General features: G+C 42.1%; 1 protein-coding gene across 1 annotated transcript in view; it reads left to right on the top strand.

Annotated features, from left to right (window-relative positions):
* Nucleotides 1–12,908, top strand: part of VPS50 (VPS50 subunit of EARP/GARPII complex) — a 269,783-nt gene that overhangs the window by 213,558 nt on the left and 43,317 nt on the right. Inside the window, exons 21-22 of the mRNA XM_075587338.1 lie at nucleotides 5,001–5,122; nucleotides 6,385–6,465. Coding sequence (XP_075443453.1) covers nucleotides 5,001–5,122; nucleotides 6,385–6,465 — 203 coding nt within the window. The remainder of the gene's footprint in view (nucleotides 1–5,000; nucleotides 5,123–6,384; nucleotides 6,466–12,908) is intronic.

Genomic DNA, 12,908 nt, shown 5'->3' with positions numbered 1-12,908 from the left:
TTAAATTGTCAAAATGTGGACCCCAAGCCTTAGCGGTGTCATGCACACAGCTAGACTATGTGTACATTTCTGTCCACTTTCCTGCTGTTATCTTCCACCTACAGTAGGTTTGCTAAGCGTTAAGTTAATGGGGGAGCTCTCCTTCTCCCTAGGAATGGTAGACTATTTTTTTGTAATACCAAAAGTAATTCACTTTTTTTTATATAGAGCAGCAAGGTGTGTGTGTGTGTGTGTGTGTGTGTGTGTGTGTGTGTGTGTGTGTGTGTGTGTGTGTGTGTGTGTGTGTATATATTTATATATAAAGATCAAACAGTCAGCACTCTGATGTAAAACAAAAGGCAGTTGCTAGTCCCATAGGGATCCACATAACATACAAACCAGCCCAAAGACCAGTAAGGAGACAGCAACCAACGAGGTGTAATCCAAAGAAGTCTGTATTGAAATAAACAGGTACACGAAAGCCAACGTTTCGGTCTCTCAGGGAGACCTTCCTCAGGGCCGTGCAAACACCACACTAACAGTGACCCTACTTATATACCCACACCCCTAGTGCAACCAATTAAACATAACCAATCACCAGCAACCTGTCATGATTTACCTGTTATGCAGCTGAGCACCGTTGAGAAACAACCAATGTCTGGACCAGAAGGAGTCATGCGGATCCACAAGCAGGAAAAAGCAATGTGGTAATCAAAGGCAGCCAACTCAGGCATCTGAGTCTGTAGATTCACGAGCAGGGAAACCCCTCCCGTGATCCAGGCTGCCTGCTCTGATGTCTATAGCCTGCGACCGGTGTCGGGAGCTACAGCGCGTCACCTGACTAGCCTGCGCGTCATAGGGCAAAGTGTGAGCCGGGGAGCCAATGGGAAACATCCATGCGCACTGGAAAGGTACGCAGTACCCTGATGGAGGAACCCTGGCAACCAAGGACGCCAGCACACAGTCTGCGCAGGCGCAGTAGTAAACACTGATAGAAAGGGCAGCGCTGCACCCACAGCACTAATGTAAGGCAGACACACGAGCCAAAAAAGGGCTGTGGCTGAAAATAAAGCCACAAAAGGCAGTGGTCAAGGTCCCAGGAGTACCAGCTGCACCCCACAATATAAAACATGACAATAAAAAGACAATCAAAACAAGGGAGTGACAGTGTGCAAGGGAAGTGAAGCTATGGAGGAACAATGTCCACACGTCAAAAATATGCATGCAAACATAAAAATAAACATTCAAATATGGTCAAAAGATCAAAGCAAGCAAAAATCAATGCGCAGGTAGCCATAAACAATTTACAAAAAACAGCCCAGTTTGAGCTCTTCGTTCAGTTCCCCTGGTGCCATAGTCCGCAGTTCAAAAATGAGTCTGGCCTCCTGTTGTAGCAAGATCTTGCCTCTGTCACCACCACGCGTAGGGATAGGGACCTGCAGGATAGGCATGCATCTAAGCGTTGCTAAGGAGTGTCTATGTTCTTTAAAATGTCTCGCGACAGGGAGACATTTAAGGTCCATGTCATCGCCACCGCTCACTAGGGCTTTCCTGATGGTAGTACGGTGCATGGCCATCCGCTCCTTCAGCATCCTCACAGTTTTTCCAATATATAGAAGTCCACAAGGGCATCTGATGTAGTATACCACAAATTTGGATTCACAATTAAGTGCCTGTTGGAGTTTGATGGGAATGCCACTGTGGGGATGATTGTAGCTGGGGCCCAATTGCATGAACTGGCAGTTAGTACAGCCATGACATCGATATGAGCCTGGTTTCTTGACCAACCAGGTCTTGGAGGTGGCATATTTCTCTATTGGATCCGATCCTGTCACCATGTCACCAATACTAGGGCCGCGACGGAAGCAGAACAACGGTGGTTCCTTGGCACATGTGCCTATCCTCTCATCATTTTGTAAGATCCGCCAATTCCCCCGGATGCATCGCTTGATGTCATTGGAGGCGGTGCTGAAAGTGCTGACTATGTTGAGTCTGTTAGTCTCCGTTTGTTTAGGAACTGATGTCAGTAATAAGCTCCTGTCAACCTGTTCCACCTTTTGTAAGGCGTATTGGATGTCTTTTTCACAATAGCCCCTCTCTCGAAAGCGGGCAGCCATCTGACCCAAAGCCCTTACGGACTCTGCTGGATCTGTTGTGATCCTCTTCACTCTTAAAAGCTGTGAGTAGGGGAGACCCCTTTTGAGTGGCAAGGGATGGTGACTGGATGCACACAGCAATGAGTTCTTGTCAGTGCTCTTCCGGTACAGTCTTGTAGCCAACGAGCCGCCAGACTTGTATACAATCGTGTCTAAGAAAGCAATTTCTTTAGAGCTGTGACTGAGAGTGAAGCGTATGGTGGAAGGAATGTTATTCAAAGAAGCCACAAACGCCAGCAGATCTTTTTCGCTGCCACCCCACAAAATGAACACATCATCAATGTAGCGTAGATATTTGACAATATGGTGTCCATAAGTCACATCATGGAGTATATGGGTCTGCTCGTACTGGTCCATGATCAGATTCGCATAGGATATATATAATTTGCACCCGCTGTAAATTTTAGAAATAAAACCATGTTAAAGTAGATCTGACAACAGAGGGTTAATATGACTATATACCATTGAAGGGGGTGAGTAAAAGTTTAATAAAAAATGTAATACTAGTGTGCGTGAGCAGGGGGTCGCCGGAGCAGAACCGCGTTGATTTGAGGTCCGGGGACCCCTGGCTTCCCGAGATACAGGCCCCGTTATGGGGTGCCGGTATCTCCTATGCATTTAAATCCCACAGTCACATGACACTACACTATTTTGCATGATCATGGTTTTAAATTGTCAAAATGTGGACCCCAAGCCTTAGCGGTGTCATGCACACAGCTAGACTATGTGTACATTTCTGTCCACTTTCCTGCTGTTATCTTCCACCTACAGTAGGTTTGCTAAGCGTTAAGTTAATGGGGGAGCTCTCCTTCTCCCTAGGAATGGTAGACTATTTTTTTGTAATACCAAAAGTAATTCACTTTTTTTTATATAGAGCAGCAAGGTGTGTGTGTGTGTGTGTGTGTGTGTGTGTGTGTGTGTGTGTGTGTGTGTGTGTGTGTGTGTGTGTGTGTGTGTGTATATATATATTTATATATTTATATATATATATATATATACACACACAGTGGTCGACAAATCACCAAAAAATCTACTCGCCAAACAAAAAAATCTACTCGCCACTTAGTACCACACGGGTGCTGCTTTATCAGGTTCACGCACTTGATAGTGCGCCAAGGACTTTGCTCTCTGTACTAACATTTCTGTTTATAGCTATATGGAATAGCTTGTTTATAGTCCTAGGCAGCCCATTCCCATACCCTCCCCCAATTTGGTGGTTTGTGGACTATTGTGTTTAGTGGTTATCCTTATCTAGTTTGGACACACTAATTGTCACATTTATTTAATTTATCTTCACTTGTTGTTCACTAAAATTTATTGTACACATATTTCACAATAGGTTGAGAGCTTGGTTGTAGTATAGTTTCTCTTTTTCACTCTCATTGGGTTAGTGCCTGTACATACAGGGTGCTTACCTCCAGTATTTTCTCAAATTATATATTTGGATAGTTGAGGCAATTTGTACTCGAAGTATATGAAATAATGTTAAGTTGATGTGTGTTGCACATATCCGGTATAATTAAACACTTCGTTATTTTTGATTGAACATGTCATTATTTCAGCTTCCTACATAGTTTACAGGTATTTCAGGATTGACAGATACAGAAGAAATTCTTTTTTTACCCGCCAGTTGGTACAGAATAGCAAATTACTATCCACTCATCCATGGTGGGTAATGCTCAGTGGTTGTTTATTTAGAAAATGAGGGATTTGGCATATACAGTAGTACCTGTGGGCTACAGCTGGAAAAAAAACAGTTTGGCAATAGAAAGCAATTTTCCTCAACAGATTGTGAGGAATGGCAACATATGTAAACAATCTCTAATAGAGAAAAGGGAAAGAAAGGGTCTATAATTAATCCACGGTATATAAATAAGAGTGGCGACATCAGTTGACGCACTCAACTTCTCCTAATGTTATCTTTTCATTTTCTTTGCTATCCTAAAGGACGTTTCCTCCTAAATTATCCCTCTATTGTATATTTATTTCTTACAGTGCAGCTTGAAGTTTCAATGGTTTTAAAGCAGCAGTCCAAGCGGCCGTTTTTATTTTATTTTTTGTATTGTTTTTTTCCCCTTTAATATGTGCATCAATACAATCCACACAATGATAAGTAATTGGCTAAGTTGCCAATAGATCTGTTCTCCTGTGATCGATCAGCGAACATTCTGCTCGGGGGGTTCACAAAATGGCGGTCAGTACAGCAGAAGAGGACCAAAGATGCAAAGTTCAGTGGGGAAGATCATGTGATCAGGCCGTCACCAAAGACAATGGGTGCACTGCTAGAGAGAGGGCAGGGATCAAAAAGGGGTGTGCCAGAGCCTGTTTCAGAAGAGGAAAGGGAAATGACTGTAAATGTTTGCTATAGAAAAAAAATGTGTGTTACATTACAATACATTAAAAATGTCATTCAGACTTGTTAAAAAAAGTATTTTCTCATAGTACAGAACTGATTTATTAAAAATCTACTTGTAGGATATTGCTTGGTCTGCAGCTTTAACAAGAACAGTAAGTTTATTTTTTATAAAGAAACAAAAGTAAAGTTGCAAAAACATTAGAAGCAAGCACAAAATGAAAATGTATCTGTAGCACCACTTACATAAAAGCATGCATCTCCAGGAATAACTACTGAATGAATAGCTAGAGCGTATTGTGTGTCTGGCCACTTCATGTAATGTAATGACCTGGGAGGGTGTTCTTTAACTATCTGTTATCATCATTATCTCACTGATGGTTTGTTCTTTTTCCAAGATATTATTGATTGAATGCTACTCTAGTATCTTTAAGAGCATGCACAAACCATGAAAGCTTGTAGTTCTAATAATAATACTATTTTAAATGTTTTTTTTTTTGTTTTTTTTAAAGGGAAATATATGCAAATGATGACCATTTTGAAACCAATTGCCTTTGATGTTATCCACTGCATGTCCCAGCTGTTTGATTACTATCTGTATGCGGTGTACACCTTTTTTGGACGGAATGATGCAGTAAGTGGGTTTGTGTGTGTAAAATAAATAAATCATCTAATGTTTCATTCAGCTTGTAGCTAGCTGTATCGAGTATTCTTGACTCATGGTTCAATTAATTCATTCATTATCTTAACTGTTTTCCTGTTTACATGGTGCATACAAAGAAACAGACAAAATCCATCCCAATTTATAACCGGAAGTCTTTCCACACAAAATTTAGCTTGGCAGTTTTGTACTGATTCAGCTTCTAACATTTTCTCCAAAATAATCCCGATCACACGTGTTTATTTTAGATAGTTTTTAGAGATTATTTTGGTTTTGTATATGCAGAAGATTTTTTTTTTGCTGTCAATGAACTTCAGACTTAAATGTTCCCACTTGTGTTATCTTTACATCTGTCATATACATTAGGACAGTGGCGGCTAACTCCAGGCCTCAGAGGCCACTAACAGGTCAGGTTTTAAGGATATCCCTGCTTCAGCACGTGGCTCAATAAGTGATTCAGTTAACAACAAAGCCACTTGGCTTTTTTTTATATTTATATTAAATGTCAATCACAAGCATGTTTTGCATTCTCTTACTGTATGAACATATATTTCCTCTGTTGGGAGACTATTTAAGGAATCCACAACCCTTTCTGGGAAGAGGTACTTCATCACATTCCCCTAAACCTGCCACCTCATGCTTCAGAGCATGACCTCTTGTTCTAGCATTTCATTTTCTCTGAAAGATGCCTCTCTCATGTACCTCATGTACCCCTTTATGTAGTTGAGCGTTTCTACCATATCCACTCTCACCCTTTTGTCCTCCGAGCTGTATTTCAATTTTTACAGATAAGTTGTATGGTGTAGATCGTGCACCATTTTAGTGGCCCTTTTTGGCAAAATCTCTTAATTTCTTTACTTCCTTCTGGAGATAAGGTTTCCAAACTAAACACAATACTCAAAGACAAGGTCTTACCAATGATCTGTAAAGAGATATCACTACAACCTAGCATCCTCCTTTCTTTTCCCGTTGCTTTGTTAAATGTATTGTCTGACATAATGACTCCCAGTTCACTTTCCTCTGTAGTAATTAACATTATAGTATTAACATATATATATATAAAATAATCCTGTATATTCTGCCCTTGGATTTTTGCGACAGAAGTGCAATCATTTTGTTTGCCCCTTCGGCAGTGTCAACCCTGTTTGATTTCTGTAAAAATACTATGTAGATATACCTGCATGATATATAATTTTCTCTACAAGGGTCTAACATGCACCAATTATATATTTCAGTATGAAGCCACAGGACTGGGTCTAAGCAGCAGCAGGCTCAGAACAACGTTGAATAGAATTCAAGAGAGTTTGATTGACTTGGTAAGAAATGGGACTTTGTTATTGCCTATTGTTATTACGAAATCCATTCTGTGCCAGTCGTATCTGAGATGAACTGCAAATCGGTACACTGACACACAGTAGATTCCAAATGGATCAAAAGGTTATTAGAAGCTCTTAAACTACAGATACAGCCAGATTTATTTTACATACTGATAACTTGGATCGAGTTGTAACGCAGAACATCACATAGTTTCCATAGGATTCAATATCCATGATTATGCTGGTATATGTTGTGATATTCTGCATTATTATGTGCCAGGAGCCACCTTTGGTACATCTGTAAATACACTGTACTAAGTGTGGTTACAAGATTTTAATTGCTTTAATTGTTTTTTGCATGTGACACGATGCAACACCTGTCATATGCTAATTTAAGTAATTTTCATACACTTTGCATATCCAAATTAGCATATGTCCCAGGTATCTCAGGAGTGTTCCTTTTTGTGTCAAAGTATCTCCACTTATTGAAGTGGCCAATGGCCTACTCGCAGCTAAGTCTAAGGGTTACTTCTCCTTACTAATTTTCCTGAATCTCTCTGCTGCCTTCCTTACTGTTGAGCATCCCCTTTTCCTGCATACTCTCCACTCCATTGGCCTCCTTAAAGCTGCAGTTCAGTCTTTTTTTTTTTTTTTTTTTTACATTTATTTTTTTACTTCAATAGTTTTATGTGTGCAATCTCTAATTACCTAAAGAACAGTATAGCTGCAGCTCAATTCGTTTTCCATGTATTGATAGGTCGAAATTTGGTGACATATTAAAAGCTGGCATTTGTTTATAATCTGCTTGACTGGCAGTGGAAGCTCATGAATATTCATGAGCACTGCTGCATTGACAAGTGCTAGAGGGAGGGCAGGGGTGTGCCAGAGCTTGTGACAGGACAAGAAGGGGCAGTGCCTTAGCAAATGGCTGTTAAAATAGAATACAAGAAAATTGGTCTTTCAAAGTTGTTTTTTTAAAAACAGAAAATGCTAAAAGTATTTTTTCTTACTACAGAACTGATTTATTAAAACAAACAAACATGCAGGATATTGACTGAACTGCAGCTTTAATGCAGCCCTGGTTCATGTCCTACCTATCCAACCACTCTTTCATTGTTTCCCTCTCTGGTGTCTCCCTCTCTTTACTCCCTCTTTCTGCTGGGGTTACACAAAGCTCTGTCCTTGCCCCTCATCTACTCTCAATCTAAATCTCTTCTCTTGGTGAACTAATACAATTGATTGGCTTTCAATATCATCTCTATACCAATGATTGCCAAATTAAACTTTACTCCCCTGACGTCTCCCCCTCTCTCTTGTTCCATGTCACCAACTGTTTCTACTCAAACTACTCCTAGATGTCGCACCATTACCAGAAGCTTAACATGTCCAAAACAGAACTAATACTGTTTCCCCCTTCCACTGCCATCTCTAACCCCAAATTCAACCTCACTGTCAATAATTTCACAATCTCATCAACACACCAAGCCCGCTGCTTAGGGGTCATCTTTGACTCTGTCCTCCTTCATTCCTCATATTTATTTTGTTACTACTATAAGTTCTACCGCCTACACCTCCAAACTATCGCTAGGATGCACCCTTTTCTCACTCCTGACGCAACTAAAATCCTAACTCACTGATCATGTCCCGTCTTGACTACTGCAAACTTCTCCTAGCTGGCATTCCCCTTGACCTGAGAGAGTTGTGGAGATGAGCGCATACAAAAGAAGAGAAGAAAGGCAAAATAAAATATATAGTATACACAAGTAAATGCTTGTGAAAATAGGGAGGGTGAGTATTCCCCTTGACCGCCTCTCCCAACTCCAATCCATCCAAAATACTGCTGCCAGACTCGTCTCCTTCACTCACTGCTCCACTTCTGCTGCGCAACTATGTAATTCCTTACAGTGGCTTCCCATATCCTCTAGAATCAAATTTAAAACCCTAGTCTGCTTTACAAAGCTCTCAACAATGCTTGCTCCCCTTACATCTTAGCACTCTTCCATAAATATATCCCTAAATGCCCTCTACTGTACATCCTGCCTTATTACATCCTCCCACTCCCGCCTACAAGGCTCTCTCTATAATTCCCTACCACGCATGATTAGACTCTCCCCCAGCATTCAGACATTTGAAAACTCAACTTTTTCAAGGAAGCCTATCTGGCATACCCTGAACATCCACCACCCCTCTGCCAACCCTATTGGGACTAGCTGAGCGGCTGGACCAAACTCCACGCTAACACCCCCTAACATCCTCACCGCCGAAACCTTAATTGAATCAGCTGTGCAGCTGGACCTTTTATTTATAACAACATTTATATAGCGCCCTTATCCATGGCGCTGTCCATTAGCTAGTAAAACAAAGGCGTGGTTACATATAGATTTGATTATTGAGTTATTGTTAAGATATCATTGTCGTAAGTAGGGGTGGGAACATTATGGTCACGCTATGGGTTAGGTACATTGAGAACTTTGGTTGGTGGGAAGGGGTTGGGGTCAGGTCTCCGAATTTAGTCTCGTCAGTGACATGGTGATGGGTCTGACAATGGAGGTGGGTAACTTTGGAGGGTTTTGGAGAGACTTTAGGAAGGAGTGAGGGTAGGTGAGATCATGGGCGTTGTGGAGGGTGGCGCAAGAGAGAAGATGGGATAGGAGGTTAACGGGGGATCATGGATTGTGATGGAAAAGAGATGAGTTTTGACTTGGCTTCTGATGATACGGATGGGGCAGATTGGATGTGGTAGGGGGAGCTTGTTACAGTGGAGGGGGGCGAGTAAGGCAAATTATCGAAATTTAGAAGTGGCACATAGGTCTGGGGGGAGAGTGAGGGTTATAGCAGTCAGGGAGCGATGAGGAGGGGAAGGAGTGTAGTGAGAATTGAGTGCTGAAAGGTAAGGTGGGGACAAGACCCTGGAGAGATTTGTAGACCATGGTGAGGAATTTGAAGAGGGAATGATGTTGGATGGGTAGCCAGTGGAGTTGGGTGACGGGTGGCGTGGGCAGAGTGGGGGAGATTGAGAAGTGTACAGGCTGCAGTATTTTGGATTTGTTAGAGGGTTATGGAGGAGTAGATGGAGAGACAGGAGAAGGGAGTTACAGTAGTTGAGACAGGTGAGGACGAGGAGTGAATGAGAAGTTTGGTTGAGGAGAGAGACATTTTTCTTATGTTGTATTGGTGGTAGCGACAGGTGGTAGTAATGGAGGGGATGTGTTGGACAAAGAGGAGGGAAGGGTCAAAGGTGACTCAAAGGATGCAAGCAGAAGGGAGAATTGGAAAGGGGGAAGGAGATGATGGGGATTGGGGAGATGGAAGGGATGAAGCAAGAACGTAAGGACTTGAGTCTTAGCTGGGTTAATTTGTAGAAATTGGCAGGACATCTAGGTGGAAAAGGCAGAAAGTCAGGCAGATATACAAATGTAATAGAATAGTAAGAAGGAGAAATATATTTGGATATCGTCTGCCAAAAAATTAGACATTGAATCCATGGGAGGAGATGAGGTCAAAGAGGGAAGCAGTGTAGCAGGGGAACGCGTTGCGGATCAAGTATGGAGCATTGAGGCACACCCACTTGGAGGCTGGTGGGCGGAGAAGATGAATTGTTGACGGTGACAGACTAGGAGCAGCGGGAGAGAGTATGAGAGGGCAGTGTCCGTGATGCCAAGGTTTGTGAGGGTTGAGATGAGTAAGGTGATCGACGGTGTCAAGGGCGGAAGAGAGGTGGAGGAGGATGCGGAAGGAGGAGAGTTTGGGAGAAAAAGCTGTGGATGGTGAGAAGGGAATGGGTGTGGATGAAGGTGGAGAGTTGGTTGTGAACAATGTGCTCGAGGAGTTTGGAGAATTATGGAAGGAGTGAGATAGGGCAAAAGTTGGAGAATAGGGCTGGATCGAGAGATGGTTTCTTGAGACGAGGTATGACTACCGCAGTTTTGAAGGAGTCGGGGTATTGTCCACTTGATAGGGAGAGGTTGAAGGAGTAGAAATAGCAGAGCAGGAGAGGAGGCAAGAGAGGGTGTAGGATGAAAGCATTTGATGATTGAGAGGAGATCATCAGAGGTTCAGCAGAAGTGGCGAAGGAGTGGGTATGAGTGGTGATTGGAGACAAGGTCCGTGGCTGAGAGTTGGAAGGGTGGCTTAGGTGAGAGAGATGGGGAGGGTTGTAGCAGGTTTAGTTTAGTTTGGAGAACAGTTGGTCTGTAATAGGTGATATTTAGGTAATAAGGGTGTTCTAGTATATTTATTTTTGATTTGAGAGTTGAGGTGTATTGGTGGAGGAGGAATTGGAAGGTGGAAAGGGAATGGGGAACGGAAAGATTTTCATGATCTCTCTGCTGTGTTTTGCGTTGGCAAGTGAGCCGGGCACATGGTGGTGGAGTGGTGCGATTGAATAGAGGGTGTAGAATAATGCAGAGTTTAAGGTGGATAGGGCAGAGTTCAGTGGGATAGAGGAAAATTATGGGAGTGGGGGGAGGAGTGATGAGGTGGAAGCGGTAAGGGATGATGCATCAATGGATTTGAGGTTTCTGCAAAGGATTGGGTTGGGGTGAGGACGGAGGGTGATGCAAAGGATGGTGGAGATGAAGTGATCGGCAGATGGGACAAGGAGTGTTCAGGGGGACTCGGCGTGGCATCTTGCTATGAGGATAAGGTTGAGGGTGCCTCTGTGTATGTGGGTAGGGGTAGATACATTGACAGAGAATCCAAAGGAGGAGATGAGGGGGATAAAGGCAGAGGCGGGGTTGCCAAGGTGAAGGTTAAAGTCACTGCAGATGAAAAGGAGGTTGGGAGGGGTTGAGAGTGAAGAAAGGAAGTAGTCGAACTCACTGAAAAATAGTGTGAGTGAGCCAGGGAGCCGATAAGTTACGATCATTGTGATAGGTATTGGGAAAGAGAGAGTAGACATGGAATGTAAAGCAGGAGGAGGAATGGGGGTGGGGGTAGGTGTCCTGGATGAGATGACAAGCTCATACTTATAGTCGTCACTAAAATCCTGACTCCAAGTGATGATTCATCAAATGAATGATAAAATGTAAATTGTTTATCCAAGATAAAACATAAATTCTAAATGCAAGAAGGTTTCAATCACAAACCCCACATATTTCTGCAACATGCAAGTGATTAGGGGGACAATATATAATGCAAATCTTCAGTGAGACCATGAAAATACAGCCACTTTGGTTATTTGGGTGATTTTAATTCAAAATAAAAGCATCTTATGTACAGTGGCGGCCGCCTTTAGCCTCCTGCGGCCTTTTCCCCGCGATTTTAAAAATTGCGGGCTGATGCGGGCCGTTTTCAGCAGTTTTGGGCGCCTGCGGGCATTTTCATTGTGTAGCACTAAGAGCTTTCATTGTCTAGCGCTATTAGCGCTATCAGGCGATTTCGGGCCGCACGGACAAGGCCCGTGAGAGACGGAAAACATCCCCGAATTTTTTCGGGATGTTGGAGATTAAAAGGGGCCGCGACAGTAGATGCTGATAATTCTACCATACTAAATAAAGTCTTATTTGAGACAGTGCTCAGTAACCAGTCACTTATTAGATCATACCCCGCGCTGGCCAGAGCTTTTCTGGGGAACCGTGATCAAATAACAGGTGATGGTCAGAAACTCACCACAGCTCTCCGTCTAGAGTAACCCCCTGCTTACCGGTAGCGTTCCTGGAGCTTGTGGATTGGAACTCGCACTCGTAGAAAGAGCTAGTAGAGAAAACTCCTACGCGTCTCATCGGAACTTTGACTTCATCGGGGGGGTATCGCATGGCAATGACAACATCTCAAATGTCCTTTATTAAAAGAGTTTTCCATGGTGATAAATTGATAAAAAAAATAATACATAACAGTACTTATACGCTGCTTTTTTGGAAGCTGCTAAACATTTCAGATTGTACAATTTACAAATTAGGTATAAAAACAAGTACATTGTTTAAAATATAAATGGTTACAAACATGAGTAAATATTATCTCATCAATTAGATGAACCCATCTATCATATGCACAGAGTTAACATGAACTACAATAGCTAAACAAGATCAAGGAATTACTAAACGATTGAAATTCTAAACAATGATATTCATATTAAGATAATTGTGGGCATGCTGGTTCAAACCGCATGTATAGTAACAAATATGCAACTACGGTAGATTAAATAGTTGCAACTCATGGCAATCAGTTACAAAGAGGATACATTTCTAGTGTAACTGGTTAATATATAAAAAGACATGAGGTACTCCTAGATAGAATGATACTTATTAGGACTGAACATTTTCAGTATATATAGATAAGTGTCACAATATCTGTGACACAAATGAGATCCTAATCACGTAGGTCTCGAATTGTTAAAGGTCCAATAAACTGGAAAACTGCAAAATAAAAAATACACAAATGTAGAGGCATACTGTATACAACCAACTATAGCAACAGCCAAGTAGAAGTTTATTGGGAGCATT

Source organism: Ascaphus truei, chromosome 2 (genome assembly GCF_040206685.1).
Source record: "Ascaphus truei isolate aAscTru1 chromosome 2, aAscTru1.hap1, whole genome shotgun sequence".
In the NCBI taxonomy this organism is placed as follows: Eukaryota; Metazoa; Chordata; class Amphibia; order Anura; family Ascaphidae; genus Ascaphus; species Ascaphus truei.
This window is presented reverse-complemented; position numbering and strand designations above follow the sequence as displayed.